The sequence below is a fragment of the Saccostrea cucullata genome, unplaced genomic scaffold (genome assembly GCF_032062105.1).
Source record: "Saccostrea cucullata isolate Sc308-1 unplaced genomic scaffold, CSIRO_AGI_Scuc_v1 ctg5322, whole genome shotgun sequence".
Lineage (NCBI taxonomy): Eukaryota > Metazoa > Mollusca > Bivalvia > Ostreida > Ostreidae > Saccostrea > Saccostrea cuccullata.
In genome coordinates, this window is record NW_026930322.1 from 1 (window position 1) to 23,447 (window position 23,447).

At 30.1% G+C, this 23,447-nt stretch overlaps 1 protein-coding gene across 1 annotated transcript; it reads right to left on the reverse strand.

Moving 5' to 3' along the window:
- Positions 1–8,990: 8,990 nt before the first annotated feature.
- On the reverse strand, positions 8,991–23,213 carry LOC134283745 (uncharacterized). The gene is made up of 2 exons (XM_062766222.1): positions 23,202–23,213; positions 8,991–11,058 (listed from the first exon to the last, which is right to left on the reverse strand). Exon 2 carries the CDS (start codon positions 11,022–11,024, stop codon positions 8,991–8,993), a length of 2,034 nt encoding a protein of 677 aa, XP_062622206.1. The 5' UTR covers positions 11,025–11,058; positions 23,202–23,213.
- Positions 23,214–23,447: the final 234 nt, after the last annotated feature.

Here is a 23,447-nt window from a genome sequence, read left to right on the forward strand (position 1 = left end):
TCAAAAATCATTGTGAAATATTTATTGATTATATCATCTATCAAAGTTATTCAGCATATATACTGATACCACTTCTTTTCATTGTGTTTATTTCTACTTTTGATTTTTAAACCTTTCCGTTGAGTCCATGTATCCCCAATATAGGGAGGAGTACGAGTTGACAACCATACGAAGATTCTTTCAAGTGCATCGAGCTCATTTAAGTATATACAAGTCATGTACATGTACACCTTTGCAATAAATAATGGTATCTGAAACAAATATGGTAAAATACGACAAGTGGGTACCTGGGGGCTGCATTTCATTTACAGATTTTTATTTTCTTTTTTTTTATGTAATTATCAACTTTTCATTTGCGACAGTTTTTAGTGTTTATATCCGACATTTTTTGGTAGTTTCATTTTTAGATAGTACCTTCAATAATAGATGTTAAGACTTTACCAATGAAAAGTATAAAGGAATAAATCATAAATAAATCATTGAAATCAAATATTTGAGTTTTGTAAATTGATCAATGAAGCGACTTTGAATATGGAAAGAAAAAAAAATTATCAACACTAAAATTTGAGCGATTTACTCAAAGTTTACTCTGCGCAGATGTGAAACAGAAAAATGATATAGTTCTGTGTAGAGCAGTGTAATATATATATATATATATATATATATATATATATATATATATATATATATATATATATATATATATATATATATATATATATATATATATATATATATATATATATATATATATATATATATATATATATATATATATATATATATATATATATATATATATATATATATACGTTATCAACCGAAGTAAAAACTGGATAAGAGTACATTAAGTGTCTTGGACATAAGTTTGGTGTTGTCACAGTCATTTAATTAAGTGCACAATAAATGTGGTTAAAAGTCGTATGCTCATTGAACCTATTCACCTATGCATATATTATATATGTATAATAGAGGAATTTGTATATTTTTAATCAATATTTTGAAATAAGTAATTTAAAAATTCCATTTTACTTTCTTGGAAAACATAAAATTGCCACACGGGTAAATTCTTGAAATGAAAACAAAATAATGTCGATAATGAAAATTAAAAAAAAGAATCTTGCAGGATAAGGCGAGTCGTATGCCTACGCAAAGGCAAGTAAAATATCGAATTTTAAAATTCTTAGAAATTCCACTTTCTGTTAAATATGAGAGTTATTTATAATCCTCTGCCTACAGTTAAGATAAAATCTGAATCAAATGACCTAGAAATTGATTTGTAATTAACCCACCAAAATGGTAACAAGCATTAGTAACCTAGAAAATAATAGAAATTGAATGTTAAAATTGTGTTTTTTATATAGAGTTGGTCTTTGTACCATTTTTTCGTAAACAAATATTGAAAGGGTATGGAAGGATGTATCTCTAACCATTTTGAAAAAAAAAAAATGGTACGAAGACCCACTCTTTATAAAAAAGTTTGTTTTCCTACTTAAATTTCGGAACATATTTTCAAAAAATCCAAGTCCAATTGTGTGCTTGCTATACATATAGAACTTTTTTATCTAAAGGGCAATATATGTGCGACATCAAGGCTCAGTGGTCATAGCGTTGTGTTGAAGCACTGAGTTATTTGTCGCGAGTGTTCGAATCACGATTTTTTTAAGTTCAAGTAGAAATTGATAAATATATTTTTTCACCAAAAACAAAGTAAAAAAATAAGGTAATAAATTTCCTTACGTCAATTAATTTATTTCCTGTAATAAACAAGTTTTCAGGATATATAACATTTTGAATGCATTCAGTTCAAGACTACATTGCACGATTGAAATGTAAACAATCGTGGGTAGACCAGCACGGTATGGCTGTTCCGTATGCAAAAACAGTTAAAAGAAAAGGTAAAGCGTACCATCTCCCAAACCCTGTAAACATATTCGATAGAACAATTAACACACAGTATGAAAAGCATCACATGTTAAAAATACTGAAACGATAACAGCAAATCTTCCTTTTCTGCTCCTGGGTATTAAATAAACTAACAAAGTACATAGTTATGATGAGTACGAGTGTCTCTTTCAAAATTGTGAATTTTATGGCCCCAGGGTCAGGGGTTCTGGTGTTAGGGTGAGGCTCTATTGATTACATTGCATTCATCTTTAAAAAATCTTCTTCTCTGCTTCTGGGTATTAAATAAACTAAATAAGTACATACATGTAGTTATGATGAGCAAGCGAGTCTCTTTCAGAATTGTGAATTTTATGGCCCCAGGGTCAGGAGTTCTAGTCTTAGGGCGGGGCTCTATTGATTATATAGTGAAAATGCATTTATTTACTTCTTTGAAAATCTTCTTCCTGGGTATTAGATAAACTATAACTAAGTACAAAGTTATGATGAGCAAGAGTGCCAAGTGCCTTTTCCAAAATTGTGAATTTTATAGCCCCAGGGTCAGCGGTTCTGTTGTTAGGGCGGGGCTCTATCGATTATATATTAAAAATGCATTAATTCTTTGAAAATCTTCTCCTCTCCTCCTAGATATTAAATAAATTAAGTACATAGTTATGATGAGCAAGAGTGCCTCTTCCAAAATTGTGAATTTCATGGCTCCAATACTGTGAAAGTTTTAGGAGAATTAAACTGAAGTATATGGGAAAATAGTACCAAGGAATTTCAGCCAACTCTTGAAACGAATCTTTCACACCTGAATTTCTGTGATGTTTTAAACTTCTGCCAGTTTTTCAATTTCATTCAATTACTTTTTTAGTCATTTCAACCCTTTGATACTTTATTTATTTTCAAATATTGGAGGAAATCGAACCAGCTATTCTCAAGAGATTGCTGTTTTAGTTTTTCTTTTGTCTGTTTTTGAAGATTTGAATAGAAATTAACAGGTACATTTTTTAAACTTTGTTGGTTTTGATTTCAATATGTTATAACATTGACCTTTGAATGGAAATTTGAAGCACTAAACTTTTAAAAATATAGAATAAAGGGGTTTTAAGAAAAACATTTATATATTTTAAAAATTTCAAAAAAAGAGAGAAATACTTTTGAACATTATTTCATCATATTGAGCCTATTATAAATACAAATGAATGCAATAAAAAATCAATTATACTTCACAGGTGTAGAGATCCTCCTTAATCTACATTATAAAACAAAGTTTTTACATTCTTTTCATATTTTTTTAATCTTCTGGCCCGGTGGTTCTATGAAGAAAAATATTTAAATTTTTCCTTTATACCTCTTTCTAAACTTTGATTACCCAATTCTATCTTCGGGGGTTATGAATAATCTGCACAAAAACACTAAACTATGAATATGACATATCTTAATTTATATTCTTTTTATCAGCAATTTAAAGATTTATCCCTGTATATTCCGATCCATACTCTGGCTGCCTATTTTGGACCACCTTACCATGAAGGATCTTGTTTTGAAAATTTTGAATCTACTATACCTTTGATGTCTCCACATCGGTTCTCCGTCAGAAGATTTTAAAAAATACCATTTAGTTTTCGCTAATTACTTATATTTCAACTTCGAAGAATTCCTTTCACTCATTGATATTTACCGTAAGTTTGATATTTTTTTATTGGGAAATTGATTCTTGAGAATTCTATGATGTTCAAAGACTACAGATGGACGCCGAACAAAATTTAATCTGAAAAGCTCACTAAATATCTAAATATACATGTGTAAAAAAAAAAAAAAAGAAACCCGAAATACCATCTTAATGTTGCATCATAACTATCCCTTTGTATTACACTCATGGAAGCTAATAATTCACAGGCTACATGCATTGATTTTATAGGGGATAATATAACGGTTGTATAAATTCTTACTTTGAGCAATATGATCAAATATCCGATCATACATCCAGGAAAAAAAGTGAATTCAGAAACTAAGCCACCGGGGGTTTTATATCTCCTTTGTGCTTCCTGTTTAAAATGGCTCATAAAAGGAGTAAAAATAAATTTTTAGAATTGAATAATTCTTAGTTTGAATCTGATGTCATTTGTGCGAGGAATTATATTGAAGAAGATTTATCACCTTGCTATTCATGTATGAGAAGCAAAATTATACAAAAAAATGTACATATTTAATTAAATTTATCATATTTAAAACTTTTTAAAAAACAAAGAAATTTATGAAAACAAGCAGAGGCAAATCTTCTACAACTTTTCAATGTAATTAAAAGCACATTTCATTGTTCATTCTACATTTACATCATACAAACCTTTTTAGTTTTTTTTAGTGTCTAATATCATCTATTTTGTTAACTTATTTATACACGAATTAAAAGTAATATCACTTTAGATTAACTCTCATTATAATGCCAAAAATGTGCAATTAACGGTGAAAGATTATTTGCACACTGTCTGGGTGAATTTCTACTTTTTTCAACTTGGGTAAATCATCTATACCTTTCACCCCCTTATTCCAGATACTGTATATTCTTAAACTTAACACTTTGTTTATTGTATCCTCCTCCCAACCCTTAGTAGTCTACAGGCGATACACTGGCCTGATTTGAATTGTCTGAGGGATTGCAGAAAATCCTAATTCAAGCAAGTGTATAGCTTGTAGAGACGACTATATAGGGTTTGTTAAGTATATAAAATATACAGATTACTGATTTATTTGAAAATGTGCTTCGAATTATGCAGGGAAAAATAGACGATTTACCAATGTCGGAAAGTGGAAAATTCTCAAAAAATTTTCGCAAATATTCTTGCGCCGTAAATTGCATATTTTTTGCATTACTGGATCTGTAGCAGTATGGTCAAATACTAAATATATAGAACCATAACGCTACAATTCTGCAGCTAGTTCCAGGTATCATTTATTTGTTGCTACTTCAGTAATATCCCTGTTGCAACAATCAATTTTCATTTAGAGTAAGATACGATGAATTGATTTATGCAACAAAAAAGACTTTCATTACTTTTGTTAATTACTTGTACAGAAATTGATCTGTCAAACACGTGATTCACATTCATTTGTATTTATCGTGCCTTTATTCAGTCAATCATTGTCATTTTTGAAAGAAAGGTGGGAGGCAACCTTCAGGACATATGCATTGTAATGTGATTTTTTTTTTGTCTTTTTTCCATGGAGTTGAAAAGTTCCAATTCTCAACAAAATTGTGTGCAATTTTTTTATGTCTGTATATGGTGTTTAACACTTCTTCTAAAACAATATTTGATGAAGGAAACATCTAGAACATATGTCTAGTATTTTTATAGATTTTCATTAGAATCCTCAAGAAATCATGTCAATTGATTATTTTCATACCAACCTGGTAAGTTGCGTATCTCCATAAAAAGAATTGACAACTTTCCTGCAAACACATTCACAAACAAAAAAAAAAAGTATTCGGAAAATACTACTCCTTTTGAAACCTAAATTATGTATGCATTACTGAAGTCCGATGTTACAACAAACAGTGTGTATGGGGTGGGGAAGCTACTAGGCTATCAATAAACATTTACAATAGATAAAGGTTATGTTAAGATCTGTTATTAAGATACCTTGTTAAGATCTGTTATTAAGATACCTGATTAACCACTTCTCGCGAATTTAATGTAATGATATGCTTAGTTTTCAACTAGAAACTTTAACTAACTTAGAATAATTCAAATTTGTTCTGATGCAATCAATCAAACCTTAAATTAGACAACATTAACTTTTTTTCTGCATTTAGTAGAAATAAAAATTGCTACGATAAATTATTGCGCTCTAAGTTGGTCAAATGTCCTGTTCTCTTTATGTTCACTTTTTTTTAATTTTCTTACCAATTTATAATTCAGTTTTTAAAACAAATGTTTCAAGCATTTGATTATTTTCAAAGAAAAAAGATGTCAAATATTTTTACCAAGAAAAACTTTTTTTTTAATTCTCCTTGTAAATAAATCCACTTCTGTTGTTTTCCAAGGAATATTATCAGAATACATACTAAAACATCTTAACATTAATCAGGAAGTCAGGATTTTATTTTTATAACTGATAAAACAGAAGTACCAGGGGTTACTGGTAGAGAATTCCTCTAGTCTTCTGGTGACAGGCCGAGGGTTAGACATTTCTAAGGAAGAAAATACAACTCAGTATCTAAATATATATATCATCTACACAAACTTATGTTGTTCACCTAATACTAGCAACATTAAAAACATATTTCTTAATGCTTTTAATGTTCTTCCTTGTTGAATTTTTTTTAAACATTCAAAAATTTACTTGTGCATGTAGTCTACTGATAGAGACCTGCACCGTGTCTCGGAGATATTGGAACAATTCTTGTTTTCGGTCAAATTCTCTTGATTGTTGTATCCACATATACCAGGCATTCGGAATGGAAGTCATTAATCTGTCCAATATATCCTAAATGTTTCGAGCTGTTGACAGACCGGAGAGCTACAGTGCAATCCTTTGAAAAAAAATGTATATTTATTGCGCACAAAAAAGTGCGCTCGGTTCTGGATTAATTTTTCTAAATTCTTAGCTTTTCATATAAATAAATTGCAAAAAATCTAGATAAAATATAATTTGTAACTCCTCTATTACATTTGTAAGAACTCTAAGAGTTGACATTTGTACGAAGCGCGTTAGACCGAATTATCTTACAAACCAAAATGGCAGATTAAATAAGCGAAATTTAAAATAGGTTAAGGTTATTTTTAGATCTGTTTTGTTTTTGTTTTTTTAATACCTAATCAAATTTTCCTCACGAATTGACTGTAATTACATGGTTAGTTTTCAAATAGAAACTGAAACTCGCTTAGAATAAGTCTTTTTTGTTCTGATGCAACCAATCAAGCCTTACGACATCATTAACCTAGCTTTTTTTACATTTAGTAGAAATAATAGTAGCTTCGATAGTTTATCGCGCATTAAGTTGTTCAAATAACAAATACTTTTAATGTACACTATTTTTTTTATTCTTATTTAAATCAATTTATTCTTAATTTTTTCAATCAAATGTGTCAAGCATTTTATTTTTTTTCAAAGTAAAACATTTCAAACATTTCTACCATGAAAAAACATTTCTTTTTCAATTTTCCTTGTAAATTAATCCACTACTGTTGTATTCCGTGTAATATAACTAGAATACACACTAAAACATTTTAACATTAATCCGGAAATCAGGATTCTATTTTAATAACTAGTAAATACAGATGTACCAGGGGGTACTGGTAGTGAGATCCTCTAGTCTTCTAGTGACAGAAAAAGGAAGAAAATACATCTCAGTATCTAAATTTATATCATCAAAATGTTAGGTTTTTGTATCTCAATATAAATGCAGGATTTCTACAAGAACATCTGTTGTTCACGTAATACAAGTAATAAAAGTCAAATATTTTTTTTATGCCATTGGTGTTCTTTCTTGTTGAATTTGTTTTAAACATTCAAAAAAATCACTTGTGCATGTAGTCTACTGATAGAGACCTGCTCCGTGTCTCGGAGATATTGGAACAATTTTCGTTCTCAGTAAAAAGCCTTTTGATTGTTGTATCCCCATATGCCAGGCATTCGAAATGGAAGTCATTTATCTGTACAATATATCCTAAATAAATGAATGACAGATGATACAAACAAACGTTTGTTAAAAAAATTTGAAAATAACAACTTCGTTCATGTTAAAATGAGAAAAATGAATAATTTTCACAGCGTAGTTTTTAATTTTTTTTACTTTTCAAAAAAATGAAATTTGAAGTGAAAAATATAATATAGATTGATAAGGATTGTGTCAGAAGGACCGAATTTTGACCATCACAGAAGGTTTACAACTTCCAAATATTTCCAAAAATTTATTTGAGCCATGCATGTTCTAATATATAAAGAAAACTCTTAATTTAATTATTGATAAATCCTTTCTTAGTTATTACATATAAATAAATATGTTTACAGACCAAACAAGCTGTAATGTATGTTTCATTTCATACTGCATACTGCGTAAGATATCTTTTGCTTGTTTGTAGTTTGATACTGTAAACGCGGTACGTTTTCGACGTCGAATCCTTTTGTGACGATAGCAAACCCTCGATCTAACTTAATTGATACCCGCATAAATAAATTCTAACACTTTGACCGGGAGTAAATTCTATGGTTTACAGAGAGACTTACTTTACATTTAACCTTTTTAGACATTTTTTAAAATAGTTTTTAACAATGATGGTCATGTATATGAAACATGGAATAAAAGGAATTCCCCATGATATGCAATCGGATAAAAATTCTATCAAACTTGTATAAAAATAAGAACGAAATAACTCATTGGATATAAAGTCATATCAAACTACAAATCATTGAACATCCAATGTATATGCAATATATAGAAAACTGTTTTATGAAATTTCAGAATGTATAATTAAATCTGGCGTGAAAAAAATCACAGATTTATTAATTTATTCATTGTTTCATAAATCGGTCATCATTTAACATATTTTCGATGACATCTTTCAAATAATAAAACGTAATATCTCTTACTTACCAATAAATATGAATAAATGAATTGGACAGCAGGTACAGCCTACTGTACCCCTCTCCTTAAACTATCTCAATTTGATGCCGAACATTACACCTCAAATCAAATATCATATTACTATCGAATTCAACTCTCGTAATAATGAATAAAGAATGAATATGTAAGTATTCAATTATATATTACGTAACCTAACAAAATTAATCTGATCTCAAAATTGTCTGATTGTCAGGTACTGAGTAATAAAGATGATCTTTTTACCCTTTTCTAAGGCTTAATCATCAGATGATCACCAATTGCTTTCAATCGGGAACAAAATCAGTATGCTTACGTGAAATAACATAACACATACAATGAAGTCAATAAAACGTGTTCGGTAGCATGGAAACAGAAAAATATGACAAACTGAAGACACCAAAAAAAATACAAATTAATTTTTTACTTGGAAAACTAGAGTGTGTCAGAACATTAAAAACTAAGTATGGGTAAACACACTGATATGTAGAAAAATTTACAACCCTCCATGAGGAAGTGCGTTCATTCTCAGCAATGTCGCTTCCTGAATGAAATGAAATGGTTCTTGTTGAAACGAATATTGATACGACCTAAAAGATCCTGAATAGTCCCCACAATTTTGTTGACAGATCCCCATGATTTGCCACGAAATATCTCTGAGATAGTTTGGTACATTAAAACCTTCAGCATATAGCATCAAATTTTGTAGATCCTGTAGAGATTTTTTTGACCTGACTGTGTCACCAAGTCTGTGGTGATTCAGTGTAAACAGCATGTATAACATCACTGGAGGTTGGATATCCAGTGACGGCATGCCATGTTTCCTACTGATCTTCTGCTCTAGCACTAATTCATTAATATAAGTGTAATCACTCTGTAACTTAATATTGTCCATAACAGCTCTCCTTATTTTTCTACTCAGAGGTATCCCAGTCATGCACTGTATGTACATATATACATTCATATTACCACCACGCATACAATATGGTGGTGACATTCTCTCCTGTGCTTTCCTTAAACAATTAAGTGAATGTTCGAACCTACAATCTCTGTACAAGTACGCAGCAAGGTACAGAAAATCTGACACATAGCCAAACTTGCATGATAATTGAAGCAATATATTGGATACTTTAGTAGATTTGTATTGAATTTTATTGCAGTTTTTTAGTATGTGGTTTTTATTTTGAATCAAAAGGGCGATGCTCCGTAACACAGCCGATGTACTTAACTGCAATGTAGCTGTCTGATATGGTGTCAAATTTTCAGTAATAATTTTTTTTATATATTTCATGTAAACTTTGAATTCCTCAATGGAATCAATACTTTTATGAATTAGTCCCTTTACTTCTTTAAAAAAGCTAAAATCTAACTCAGTGCTAGATATTAAACTGTTCTCTTCTGTACATATTATTAATTTTCTGTTTACTATAGCCTGACTGAGGTAGGGTCTGATTGTTTCACTCAATAGTAAACATGATATACCCTTACAATACAAATCGTACAACTGACGGAATAATGCATCTTGTACAGAACCAGTAACTTTCACTCTAAACATGTTGTTTTCCGGAATAAAAAAGTTTGGACATTCTCCGACTCGTACCCAGTATAACAATAATTTAAAGCATTTCCAGAAGCAAGATAATAAGTTAACAGGTGTCCAAGTCAAGGAAGGCTCATTCTGAATTACCCAAAATATACATGTTTTTATGTAATATGAACATATAATAGTCGTATTATTTTGAAAATTAATTACTTCTTTAAGAAAAATTTTGAAGAGACCATAACACAAAAACTGACAGTGATCCATTGAATACACAAGTTTTTGTTCAGCTTGTGAGAATGAGATTCTCCATTCTTCTCCATTTTCAAGTGTGCTACCTATAGGAACAACATGGAATCCCCCACTTATTATTTCCATTAGAACAGTCTCGGATGGCCAACCTTGTTGACGACATCTCTGTATCATTGGTAAAGCTTTTATTGGCCAGTGTTTTGATTGGAAACAAAATGCAAAGTCTGCTTCATTATCTTCAAGAACACATGTTGAACAAGGTCCATGATGTAAGGCATATGGGAAAAACCATGACTTAAAATATTGCAATTGGCTAGAGCGGAATAATGCACTTGAAATATTAACTTCGTCATTCCGAAATACACAGGATGATCTGATATTTGGATTTTTTGAGGGACTCAGCAGATTAAGTCTGGTAAATCCCGGTGGTAGATCATCACACTCCATCAGAATCACAGTGTGTTGTGGGATACGGTAAAGACAGATCTGAGAGAGATCACAGATTACCTTGTGGTCTGGAGGCCATAACATGAAATCGTAATCTGAAAAACTCAATCTAAATCCTTCACGTTTACTCCCACTCTTCATTTTGTCACATCCAATCATGATAAACAAAGATTTCATCGCGGCCTCCTCAGTGTCCATCACTTCTCTCCTGATCCGCACCTCTGTGGGACTCCCTAGTTCACGACACAGTCCCACATAGGCCGTTGATGAGAGTCGAGGAATGCAATCCATTTCAACGAATTACTGAATGATTAAATAACAGAATCTGGAAAAGAAAATACACATTATTTGGCTCTTAATTCGATCCTGGGTACATCTTGACCAAAGATGTTAACAAGAGGGAAATAAAATACATGTAAACTATGAAATTAATTAAAATGACAAATATTTTGTACTAAAATATAGAATATTGAAAATAAAAAACAAAAATTGAATATTTTTTTATCAATATATTATGTTGTTGAGATCAATTTGACAATTTAAAATACCGTCCACTAAAAAACCAGGCAATGAATGGCACATCGCATGTCATGGATTTTTATTATTTTTTGCATGTAGACTTATAAAAGCAAGTGTCTACACATGACAACATCAAAAAAAAAATTAGTGTTCCACTAGCTTTTTTTTTTGGGGGGGGGGGGGGGGGGGGGGTAAGTGCTCAATTTTAAGTGCAAAAAGGTCAACATTGGGGTTAAAAAAAATTACTACGTTTTTAATTTGTTTTAAATGTACCAGATACACAGAACCTGGTTGTGTGTATCAATATTATTTATACCATAGACTCTTATCTTTAATTTTATTAATGAATAAGACTCAAATTTATATTTCTTTAGAAAAATACCCCGTGGGGATCCGGGTTAGGATAGGTCCTCAGTACCCCCTTGCTTGTCGTAAAAGGCGACTAAATGGGGCGTTCCTTCGGATGAGACCGTATAAACCGAGGCCCCGTGTCACAGCAGGTGTGGCACGATAAAGATCCCTCCCTGCTCAAAGGCCCTGAGTGCCGAGCAAAGGCCTAAATTTGCAGCCCTTCACCGGCAATGGTGACGTCTCCATATCAGTGAAATATTCTGGAGAGGGACGTTAAACAGTATACAATCAATCAATCAATCAATCAATCTTTAGAAAAATTATGTGGTCCAAAATTGAGTTTACCAAGTAACTTTTCGAATTCATTTTCCAATTTTTATTACATTATAAAACCCAATGCATTACAATGACAGATTTTTTTTCTTACTTTTTTGTCCCCCGCTTTCGCGAAAGCGAGGGGACATTAAATCTCATTCGTTTGTCCGTAAGTCTGTCAGTCTGTCCGTCTGTCAGTCACAAAAACTTTAACCTTGCCCATAACTTCTGATTTAGTAGAGCTATGACTTTCACATGTGTATTCCTTGTGACAAGGCCTTTCTTTGGGTACCACCAAATTTGACCTTTTGACCTTGACCTTGGAGTTTGACCCACTTTTACACAAAAATTCCAAACTTTTACTTTGGCCATAACTTTTGAATGGAAGGTACTAGGACTTTCATATTTCACAAATTTATTGTTTGTGACAAGACCTTTCATCGAATACCAACAACCCTGACCTTTTGACCTTGACCTTGGAGATTTACATACTTATGAAAAAACATTAACCTTGACCATAACTTTTAAAATAGTCAGGACTAAGGCTTTTGTACTTCACATATGTAATCCTTGTGAGAAGAACTTTCATTGGATACCCAGAACTTTTACCCTTTGACCTTGACCTTGGAGTTTTAACTACTTTTTAAAAAAACTTTAACATTGATCACAACTTTTAAACGGTAGACCTTTTAAACGGTAGATACTAGGACTTTTATATTTCACATATGTATTCTTTGTTGCAAGACATTTCATTGGATACCAACAATCTTGACCTTTTGACCTTGACCTTGGAGATTTACATACTTATGAAAAAACTTTAACCTAGATCATAACTTTTAACAGTGAGAGCTAGGGCTTTCGTACTTCACATATGTAATCCTTTTGAGAAGACCTTTCATTGGATACCAACAACTTTTACCCTTTGACCTTGACATTGGAGTTTTAACTACTTTAAAAAAAATTTAACTTTGGTCACAACTTTTGAACTGTAGTTACTAGGAATTTTATATTTCACATATGTATTCTTTGTGGCAAGTCCTTTCATTGGATATCAACAACTTTGACCTTTTGACCTTGACCATAAAGATTTACGTACTTATGAAAAAAACTTTAACCTTGACCACAATTTTTTAACGGTAAGTGCTAGGGCTTTCATACTTCACATATGTAATCCTTGTGAGAAAACCTTTCATCAACAACTTTGACCCTTTGATCTTAACCTTGGAGTTGACCTACATTTAAAAAACGTTAACTTTGGCCATAACTTTTTAACGGTCAGGATTAGGGTTTACATCCTTCAAAACAATCAACTTCAATGATAATTTCTAACAAATGACATATGATAGGATGTTCATATTAGACACAATATGTCATAAAAAATAACATCTCACCAACAAAGACACCGAAAGCGGGGGACCACAATTCTTTGAATTTGCTTGTTTATGAATACAAAGTACAAACTTTTGAGTCACTCAATAAAATCAGTGGGCACTGGTATATTGAGAGAAATAAAAGGAGTCAAATTTACCTATGTTTTACAATTGTTCCCAATTAAACCGATCCCGACCAGAATTATATAAAGAAGAAAATACTATAATTGTAATGTTAAATTTGGCTATTTTGTTGTAATATGGTCAAAAATACACTTGATATATTTTTTTACATGTCTTATAGGTGGCAGTTGTCTTTAGATTTATAACTGTAAACATTTTGCAATATTTTCAATCAGGAGAGAATACTCGAAATCGGGTATTTTCCGTGAAATCGCGTATTATACTCGATATTAGGGTATCGTTATAGGGTATATCGGGTATAGGAGGTGTAATTACCTGATAAAACTTAAACAATGCAATGGTTGCCAAGTTAATTTTTATCTAGATACAAATGTTTTCTAAAGGTATCACTAGCCAAGTAAGATTTTGGGCGTCAAGATTAATGCGCTCAGGATAACAAATACCCGTGGAGGTCAGTACATTTCATGATATGCACACAAAAAGGCGTTCGATTTGCTTTGTATTTTTCATAATGTTGAAAGTATAAGCATCTTCCTAATGGTCATTCCCAACACAACAGAATTGTAAAGTATCAGAATTTGGGAGTTTATAATAATTCCACATCAACACGACAAACATGAACAATTTGTAAATAAATCAAATTATACGGATACACATTTCATACACAAGATATGATGCCATGTATAAACAAGGGATTGTATATCGTATCTAATTAAGCGTCATTAATTACTTTCACATTTATCTTGTGCATAAAATCAAATTTATTTATGAATGTATAAATAATGTAATGATAAAAATGTCTAAGATTTTGGCTAAAAACCCCCTTTCTCTTTTTTATTAAAATATTTTTTTTATCATTCATACATATTTGCATAATATGTATTCAACATTTTAGCAGAGACAGTGATAGTTTCAGGAATACAGCTTATTAGAACATAATAGTTGATCGTTTAATTTCGCTTAGTCATCAATATTTTACCATTTCTTAGTGACTTCAAAGCGGGGGGGGGGGGGGGGGGGGGGGTAAAGGCTTATTGACCACCTCTGACAAAACAACTTCGACTATGTTCTACATGTGTCCAAGAGATCTCTCTTTGAATGTCACGGTCGGTTAAACTCGGTTATAAAATAATATATTTTTAATTGAAGGGAAGAATAAAAATCATATAGGTAAACAAAAAGAAACCTCTTATTTTCTAACACAATATGAGACTACAAGTAACTAGAATTCATGTTTATTTTTTTAAACACATTTTTTTCATTTTAGATGAGTATTACGAAAGTTATTGCCATGAGTAATAAGTAGCATAGATAAAATAACTAAAAGAAAATTGTGACATATTGTCTAGAACCAATCAGATAGTGCGTTGTATTAGCATATTACAATGAGGTATAAGATAGCGATATAATAAAAATATAGAAGGTAAAGAGGTAAAATTTATTCTGTCTATTCTTTTTTACCCTGTGTAAAAAAGAAAGGACGTGGCTTCAATTTTTATGAAATTTTAATGATGAGGAATTATATTCCTAAAAAGGAAGACAATAGTTTCCAATTGAACACTCCATTATTTCAGTTTGTTCACTAACATGGTCATAAACGTAAAAACTATTAGAAATGTGAAAACTTGACTATGTAATTCATATTTCAAAATGACTGTACCTCGATCTATATTGAGAATTTCAATGTATTATAAGCTCATGAAAAGATGTACACATTTGACTTTTAATAACCCCCCCCCCCCAAATAAGAAAATCCTGTTCATATGACTTCACGCTCTCAATTTTCACACAAATGCATGAAATAAAGGTAAATTAGCATATCTTGTATCGATTAAAATGCAACCAAAAAATTTACAGTGTCTTTGAATAAAACTTTCCATGCTAAATTGACATAAAAAAGATACTCATCTTCAATTAGCTATTTTCAACCTGTTTTCCCGTGGGTATTTATTTAATCTTATTTTATTTTCTTCTTTATAATAACGTTGGTATTCTATTATGACAGAGATATACAATTATGACTCGCTTTTACTGTACTCTCTAACTGTTAGGAATAATTTATATTTCACGTGAAAGGGACGCCATACATTTTCCAGTAAAATACATAACACGGCATAAGTCGTTTAATTTCTTTAAAGTTTCACATTTTGTGAATAGTGCACAAATTAGAAAATTAAGTATATGGAATACTTTAATGGGAAATATAGACAAATGAAGTGTAGTTATTTGTTTTTAGAAATTAAATTGAAAAATAATAACGCCATTGTGTCCTCTTTGTTATCCCAGCGGTGTTTGTCGTATGATTTTAAACTTATTTGACAACCGAATTGAAATAGGTTTAATAAAAATTAAAAGACACTGATGTACACGTAACAGTAACTGGCATAATGCGCCGTTGCTACCCTAATATCGAGTATTATACGCGATTTCACGGATAATACCCGATTTCGAGTATTTTCACCGACCTGTTAAACTAAAATTATTCCTTATTATATTTATTATTTGGTTCTTCATTCAATTTATCAGAAAAATATGATTGTCTTTGTTTCTGTTCAGTCAGTCAACTGTTTTAAAATTATTTTATCCATAGATTCAAATGTATATAGAATGTATTTAAAATACTAGTGTCTTTTACGTACATGAACATTACAATCATAAATAACATCTGTTTGATTTCTTGATACTCGGTATTAAAAAAAACAAGTATTTGTACATGCATTATGCAACGACTGAGAGCAGACATCTTATCTTTATTTAATATCTTATTTCCAAGTAATTTTTTTTTTAATTTTCTCAGGAATTAAAGAGTTATTAAATTCTATCAATGGCGAAATTTTACTTGCACGAAAATATTTTTATGTACACAGTTTCGGCTTTATTCAAGTTTTTTAAACTTGTCATTTATAAAAAACCTTTTCTCCTATATTTTCATCTTTTATGAAATTTAATTAAGGAATAACTGTCTTATTTTTCGAATTCATGAAGTGATCAATGGATTGGCTTGCGTGATAATTTGCATAAACACCGAAGGCGTTTATGCATAAAATTATCACACATTTTTATATGAATAAGAAAACAAGTTATTTCATATGTAGTTATATTATTAAAGAGCCCATAAGCAAAAAGCCGGGGGGGGGGGGGGGGGCGGCATCTTAAAAAAAAACAAAAACCGGTTTCATTAATGTGAAAACATTTTTGAATTGGCCAACATAGTCATATGTTCAACTCCATATTGAATATGAGTAATTTCAATCACCAAATTTAACAAACAAAAAAAAACACAAAACAAAAAAAAAAAACAATACAAAACAAAAAATACCTCCATAAAATCTTCCGTTTTAGTGCCAAATTGAAGTTGGGAGTTCAACAGTAATTTTCTCCATAAATATATTTTAATCTTATTTTTCACTTTTTTAATAAAATATTTCTAATAGTCTGCTGATCGTTTATTTTGGTTTAATTGCATAGATAAATGTAATTAAGGTGTTTTTTTTATTTTATTTTTATTTTTATTTTATTTTTTTAATCATTATTTTTTTTTACAAATTTCATGAAATAAACATCTCAACTCCGTTGAATTTCATCTTTCCTTGATAATCAGAAGAATAAAATACATTTTATATAAAAATATATGATTATTTAACATTTAAGTTAATGCACTCTGAAGAGTAATTGAACAGAAAAAGATAAATTATTTATTTTTAATTTTTGTTTCTTTTCGCTTTTGTACAAACTTCTGTGGAAAACTCGTAACTATTTAAATGTGACGCAATATTAGTCAGGTATATGACGTCACTGATACATCAATGGAAACTTGGATTCAACCTGAATAATACTGCCAATTTTAATCTAAATATAACGTTTGGAGGAGAAAATGAATTTTATTTTGCAAATAAAGTAGCTATTTTTTGTCTATTGATTTTCTTTTGTGTATATATTCTAAATATTTCACTAGGATTCCGATAGTAAGGTGTTTAGCAGATTTTCCGATGCCATGGGAGATAACTCTTACATCGCAAAATTTCATAAAAAACGTCTATATATTTTGCCAGAAAATTACTATCAAAAGTGTTTTGCCCACCAATTTTATTTTTGAAACTGAAAGACAAAATATTTCTAGATTTAGTTCAATATAAATTATAGTCCTGTTAAATACGTATTGGAAATCACAGTTCTTTGTTTCTGACCTAAATTCAATGGTTTATATAGGGAAATTCAAAAACACGAAACAAAAGGATATTTTACTAAATAAGCAATTTTCAAACAAATCTTCGATTACATTATTTTATTTGGACTACATTGATATTGTTTTCAATAAAATATCAAATATTCGTCACATTCGATGTGCCGCCTATTAATACAATACTGCCTGGTTTTTCGGTGGACTGCCTCTTAAAAGTAAAAGATAAAGGTACTGCGCTATAACCTTATACTCAGATAAATTGGTTTGAACATACATGTACAATGTATTTTATTGTTTAGATGCTACAACAAAAGGATTGGACACAAGTTCTTAAAACTTAGAATGTCCTCTCCTTTAAAGAATAAATATTTATACATTATTATTTATGTACAATAAATTTAACAAGTCTTTCCTTTTTTTGGGGGGGGGGGGATAATTTCTTCTTATAATTTGAACGTAACGTCTGTCAGTCTCTTTACTCTTGATATTGATACCTTTCCTTCTTTTTTTCTGTATTAAAGCTTTGTGTCACTGCTTTTCAAAGAACGTTAAAAGAAATAAATTCAAATTGTTATTAGTACGACTTTCAACTATTTGATAAATTGAAAATCATTCTGATTATGGCATTAATCTGAGGAAATTCGGATTTTTTTTTCAATCTTCACGTATTTCAATACTGTTACTTATTTTATTGACAAACGGTGTCTTTAACTTCAATAATACAAAAGTATTTAAAAAAAAAAGAACTTTGAGTTTATTAACTTTGATCATGTCTGACAATTTGGTCGAATGACAAGAAGTGGACGGACTTTAGCAATTACCAAAGAGTAATAACAGTCCAGTTATTCTTCTATACTTTTTGTATCACTAGTATCCCCTTCTTTCGGACAATAAACCCTTTCGTCCAAGATTCAAAATAGGACCAGCTTCCAAAAATATCATCATGTTATTGAATAGTGTAAGTGAAACTGGATTTATTTCACAGACTATGAAAACCTCATTTTGAATATAATCTTCCTCACAGCTTTTAAGATGTTTATTCACCTTCTCTCAGATTACTTTATGTAAGTTTTCGTATGATGTATCTAAACCCGAATCGCTATCATTATCAAATACACAATATTAGTTGAAGATAATAAATGTTTAAAATGTTCAAAAAAAATCTTCAATGGACAGAGAATTATTTAATATACGCTTACCGTTCTTCTTGAAGTATAATGAAAATGATTTATTATGTTTTCTCAAAAAATCCTTCATACTTGTACCTGCGTTTGAACTTTTTGTTCTGCTTTCCTATGGTTATTTTTTATCTTTGTTTAAAATATTTCGATTTCTTTTCGACTATCATGTAACTGAAGTGATGTACACTAAGCTTATATATTTTTTATATCAAAATTACATTCATTACTTAACTATATTCTAATTTTTGTATGACTTTTAGAATGCTTTGTTCTTAATTTTGATGCTTCCAGTGCTTTGTTTTTTTATTTTGATGCTTCAAGACTAGCATTTCCCTAACTTGACAAGAAGTTAAGGTAAGGTTTGCAATTACAGGGAGATAACTCTTACGAATCACCAAAGCGTTTGAAACAGGTGAATTTAAACCAGCGATGCTAAGTATTCACTCGGTAACGAATATCCTCTGTCATACTTGATGTTTGTTGTCACTTCCTGTTAGGACTAAACACAAAGGACATTTTCAGGAGAAAATCTTATAACAATTCGAAGCATAGGAATCTTAGAAGCCTTTGAGTTTAGCGTGATGCTCGTGGATAAACCAATAAAGGAAGACTTGTTTTTTTTTTTTCAATACGGAACGTGGAAAGTTGCACGGTCATTCCAGTCAGAAGAAAGTCATTGATGCAAATAATTGAACATTGTGTGTTTCTCGCTTCACCACTTAACTAATATTTTAAGTGACGATGGGAAAGAAAAAAGAAAAGACCCGAGAGTATCTTGTAAAGTGTTACGCTACATGCAGTCCGATCAGGGAAGAAAAGTCGCGGTGCATTTGACCATGTCCAATGATCATGACAGTTTGATTGTTGATAGTATTTTTATCAGGTAATTATTTAACTATTTATTATATGTATTTGTCTTTTATTACTGCGATTGCAATACAATAACTGAAAGTTATGAATGATCTACTGACTACTGATTTGAAAGCGATGAAAAAACGGTATCAGGATGTGACCAATATACCAACATTGCAAAAAAAGCAGTCTTTCAAGAAGTTATGAAAAATAAAACCCTTGGTTTTTAGGCCTATTATTTGTAACATTGGAACATGCATTCAACTGTTCAAGTTTCCTTCTGTAAATGAAGTTTGATTTTTTTAATATCTCATTTTCTAATTAATAAAAACGAGATACAGATTGTGCATGAAAAGAACATTCTTTATCAAGCATATGAATTTAACTAATTCAATCTGTAATTTTTACAATAGTTCCATATTGATTCTTCTTTGATTATATTGGAAATTTATTCATTTCATTGAGTTTAAATGTTATTGTAAAGATGAACACATATGATTTCAGATTAAGGGTCATTAATTGGAATAGATAAGAACAAAAAAAAAGTACTTCAGTGTTTCCTTAAAAGATTTGTGCCATCAATAAAATTAGAGGTCATCCTATATCAGCTCAGATATATAAAGAAATTTGGATGGATCAAGCTAAGGTGTTGAACCAGATATGGCGATATCAATGGAGATTTGGAGAAGAATTTTGACTTATTATACCTAATGCATATTTTTATATGTCTATAGATAGTATAGAAGAAAATTTAATGTTTTTAAAACATCCTATCTAGTATCTACATGCTTTTTTCCATATATTAAGAAAACAATGAGTCTGTGATAATTGCAGTACATGCTCTGTTTGTCCATCTTTGAACTTGTGTTCAGTAAAATGAATGTATACATCATAGGTATTAATTGAAGGTTACTTTTGTCTATACTTAACATGTTTCTTTTTAAAAATGGGTTTGTAAAATTGCAAGGAAATTAATACATGAACAATTAAGATTAATATTTTTATTCATTAAATTTTGTTCTCACCAGGACCTAACATGCTCAAATAAGCATTTCTGAAAACTAATGAGTTTTGTACATAAAGTTAAAATGTACATGTATAATTATATCTACTGAAACAGTATAAAACATGACACTTGGAAGTTGTAATGTTGTTCATTTTAGTAGGAATGATAAGACCAGTTTAATACTCTAGTAAAATTAAAATCTTTCATATATACATGTAGTTTTATTTTGAAAAAAAAATCATTTAATTTTCTTTTTTTAGTTTGGTTTGATAAATTAGAAAGTTTTGTTTTATTTAAAGTATTATTTTATGGATATCCAGGGGATATATCTGTCACTGTAGCATTGTTTCTTTTTTCCTGTTCTTGACAAATATTTATGACAGTGTAACGTTATGTCATTTTGCAGAATTTGCCTGAAATAAGTAGTACTCTGTTAACTCATAAAAGTATGAATTGATGTCACTTAGAATTTTATCTCTTTTGTTCTTACTTTCAGACATTTCAATTTAGATTCTCAGTCTAATAAATGATTGATCTAATGTCTATGAAGTTTAGAAATAGGTTAGGCCATCTTTTACTTACTTTCTTACTTTAAGACATTTCAATTTAGATTCTCAGTCTAATCAATGATTGATCTTATGTCCATGAAGTGTAGAAATAGGTTAGGCTATTTTTTAAAGGAAAGTTATGTTGCCAGCCTCTCCCGACCGACTGACTGAAATGGCCAGACTCAAACCTTTTTTTTAATGAAGGACCGATTTTTTTTTTTCTTTTTATTCCTCTTATCCCCTTTAAATACGTTGAAGATTTTCTCACCTACCGACCCAATAATTTTACCCTGGGTCAAGAGAGGTAAAAAACATTACTTATTTAATTTAAAGATAGCATTTCTACTTTTCGAAGAAAAAGAATCATTTAATAATAAAAACAGCAGCTTCGTGGATACAATGCTTACAACATTTCACTCAAAGAATGGCATAAATGTATAATGACAAAGTCACCAGCCATCACTGAATACAGACATTTTGATACAAAGATATCTAGAAATTAATACATGTTGGAATGACTAAATCAGCATGAGATCAAATTCATAGGCTTTTAATTGGTTTAGTTGCAACTTGTTCTGAAGTATGTTTATACACATATACTTCAAAAGTGTTGCAGTATAGTTCATGGACAATTTCATCAGAATATTCAGATGTAAAGATTGCCATAAATACTAGAGTTCTCCCATGGAATAAATTTTCATACCATCATGTAGCACAGAAGAAGTGTTATTTTGAATATTTATGGCCAATTTATGCCTTAAAACAATATAATGAATAACATTTAGTCTGATGAGCACACCATGAGAAAGTGAAATCAATGTTGTCTTTCAAAATGTATAAAAGGGCTTGATTTTATGTTCAAAACCAATAATATAGTCAGTGTTTCCATGGACATATATATTTTTTAGTTCAATTTAATGAAAATTATCAAATTAATAACTTCATGGATTTTGATGTAATCGGTAAATATGGAAAATATTGATTTTTATATTTTTGTTGCCATAACAACGGATTTACTTTATCAAGGAAAATTGAGAACTTTTTTAACCAAATTTTCATATTTTTGATTACGGAAAATTAAAAGTTTAAATAATATAAACATGAATTATACTAATTCAGGTCATTTTAATTATTTAAGTTTGATAGTTTATAAAATAAATCAATTTTTTCAATGAAAATAATATTCGAGGTGAAATATGAAATACGTTAAATTTGGCGTCTTTTATTTCAAAACTGGGACGGACAATTTCTTTGAAATTCATATAAAATGATGAAGCTAACTTTCTTGAATAAATTGATATACAGCTTGTGTGCAGATTTAAAAAAAAATATGAATTGGAGGGAGACGCAAACCTTACCTAAAACCCGCAAATTTATCGTTTCGCATAAATCTACATATTCATTAATGCCCTTCGAGTTTGTAAATTTCATGTCCACAATATTTCTCAAAACACCATGGAATAGCAGATTTGTTCCCAAGTTACGATACAATTTACAACCTCAAGGTGGGACATGCAGATGTGTCGAAATAATTTAATTTCACTTATATCAAGCAATTTCATTGGTTGAATCATTCAGAGGAACATATAATATTTTGTCTAACATAACTTGCATTCGTCACAATGAGTTACGTCAAAAACGTATTACTCCGCTTGACGTTACTTTCAAAAAATGATATATTTGAAGCATTTTTCAGGAGGAAAACTTGTTTCATTGTTAACACTGAAATTAAATTATAAGAGATGAAGCTTATTTCAACTTATGTTATACGATATAAAATAACTTTTTTATAAACCGCTTCACGGTTTATAAAACGTAACCTGCCCAAAGTTATGTTATATCGTATAACATAAGTTGAAATAAGCTTCATTCCTTAAATTAAATGATATAACAAGGTCTGAAACAAGTTAAATTTTGATAAGCTTATAATATTCACAACTCAATGTGAGAAAAGAAATTACATGCATTATATATAGAAATCTATATTCACATAACTTACATGTACCTCTCACCTGTACTCTGTCTGAATCACGGGACACAATGTTTACAGAGGATATCTATATCGTTATCAAACGAGCTGATATGACCTTAATACTTAATGGTTATGAGATTAAATGTTATGCGTTATCTATTTCATTATTTACATTCAATAGCTATGTACATACCTAAATGGTTAATTTGTCATAGCCATTTTTATAATTGAAAACATTTGTTTGTAAATTCATTAAATAATTAATATTAAGTA

Coding starts and splice junctions, on each gene's coding strand:
- LOC134283745 (XM_062766222.1), bottom strand. CDS start 11,024: ATGGATTGCATTCCTCGACTCTCATCAACGGCCTATGTGGGACTGTGT.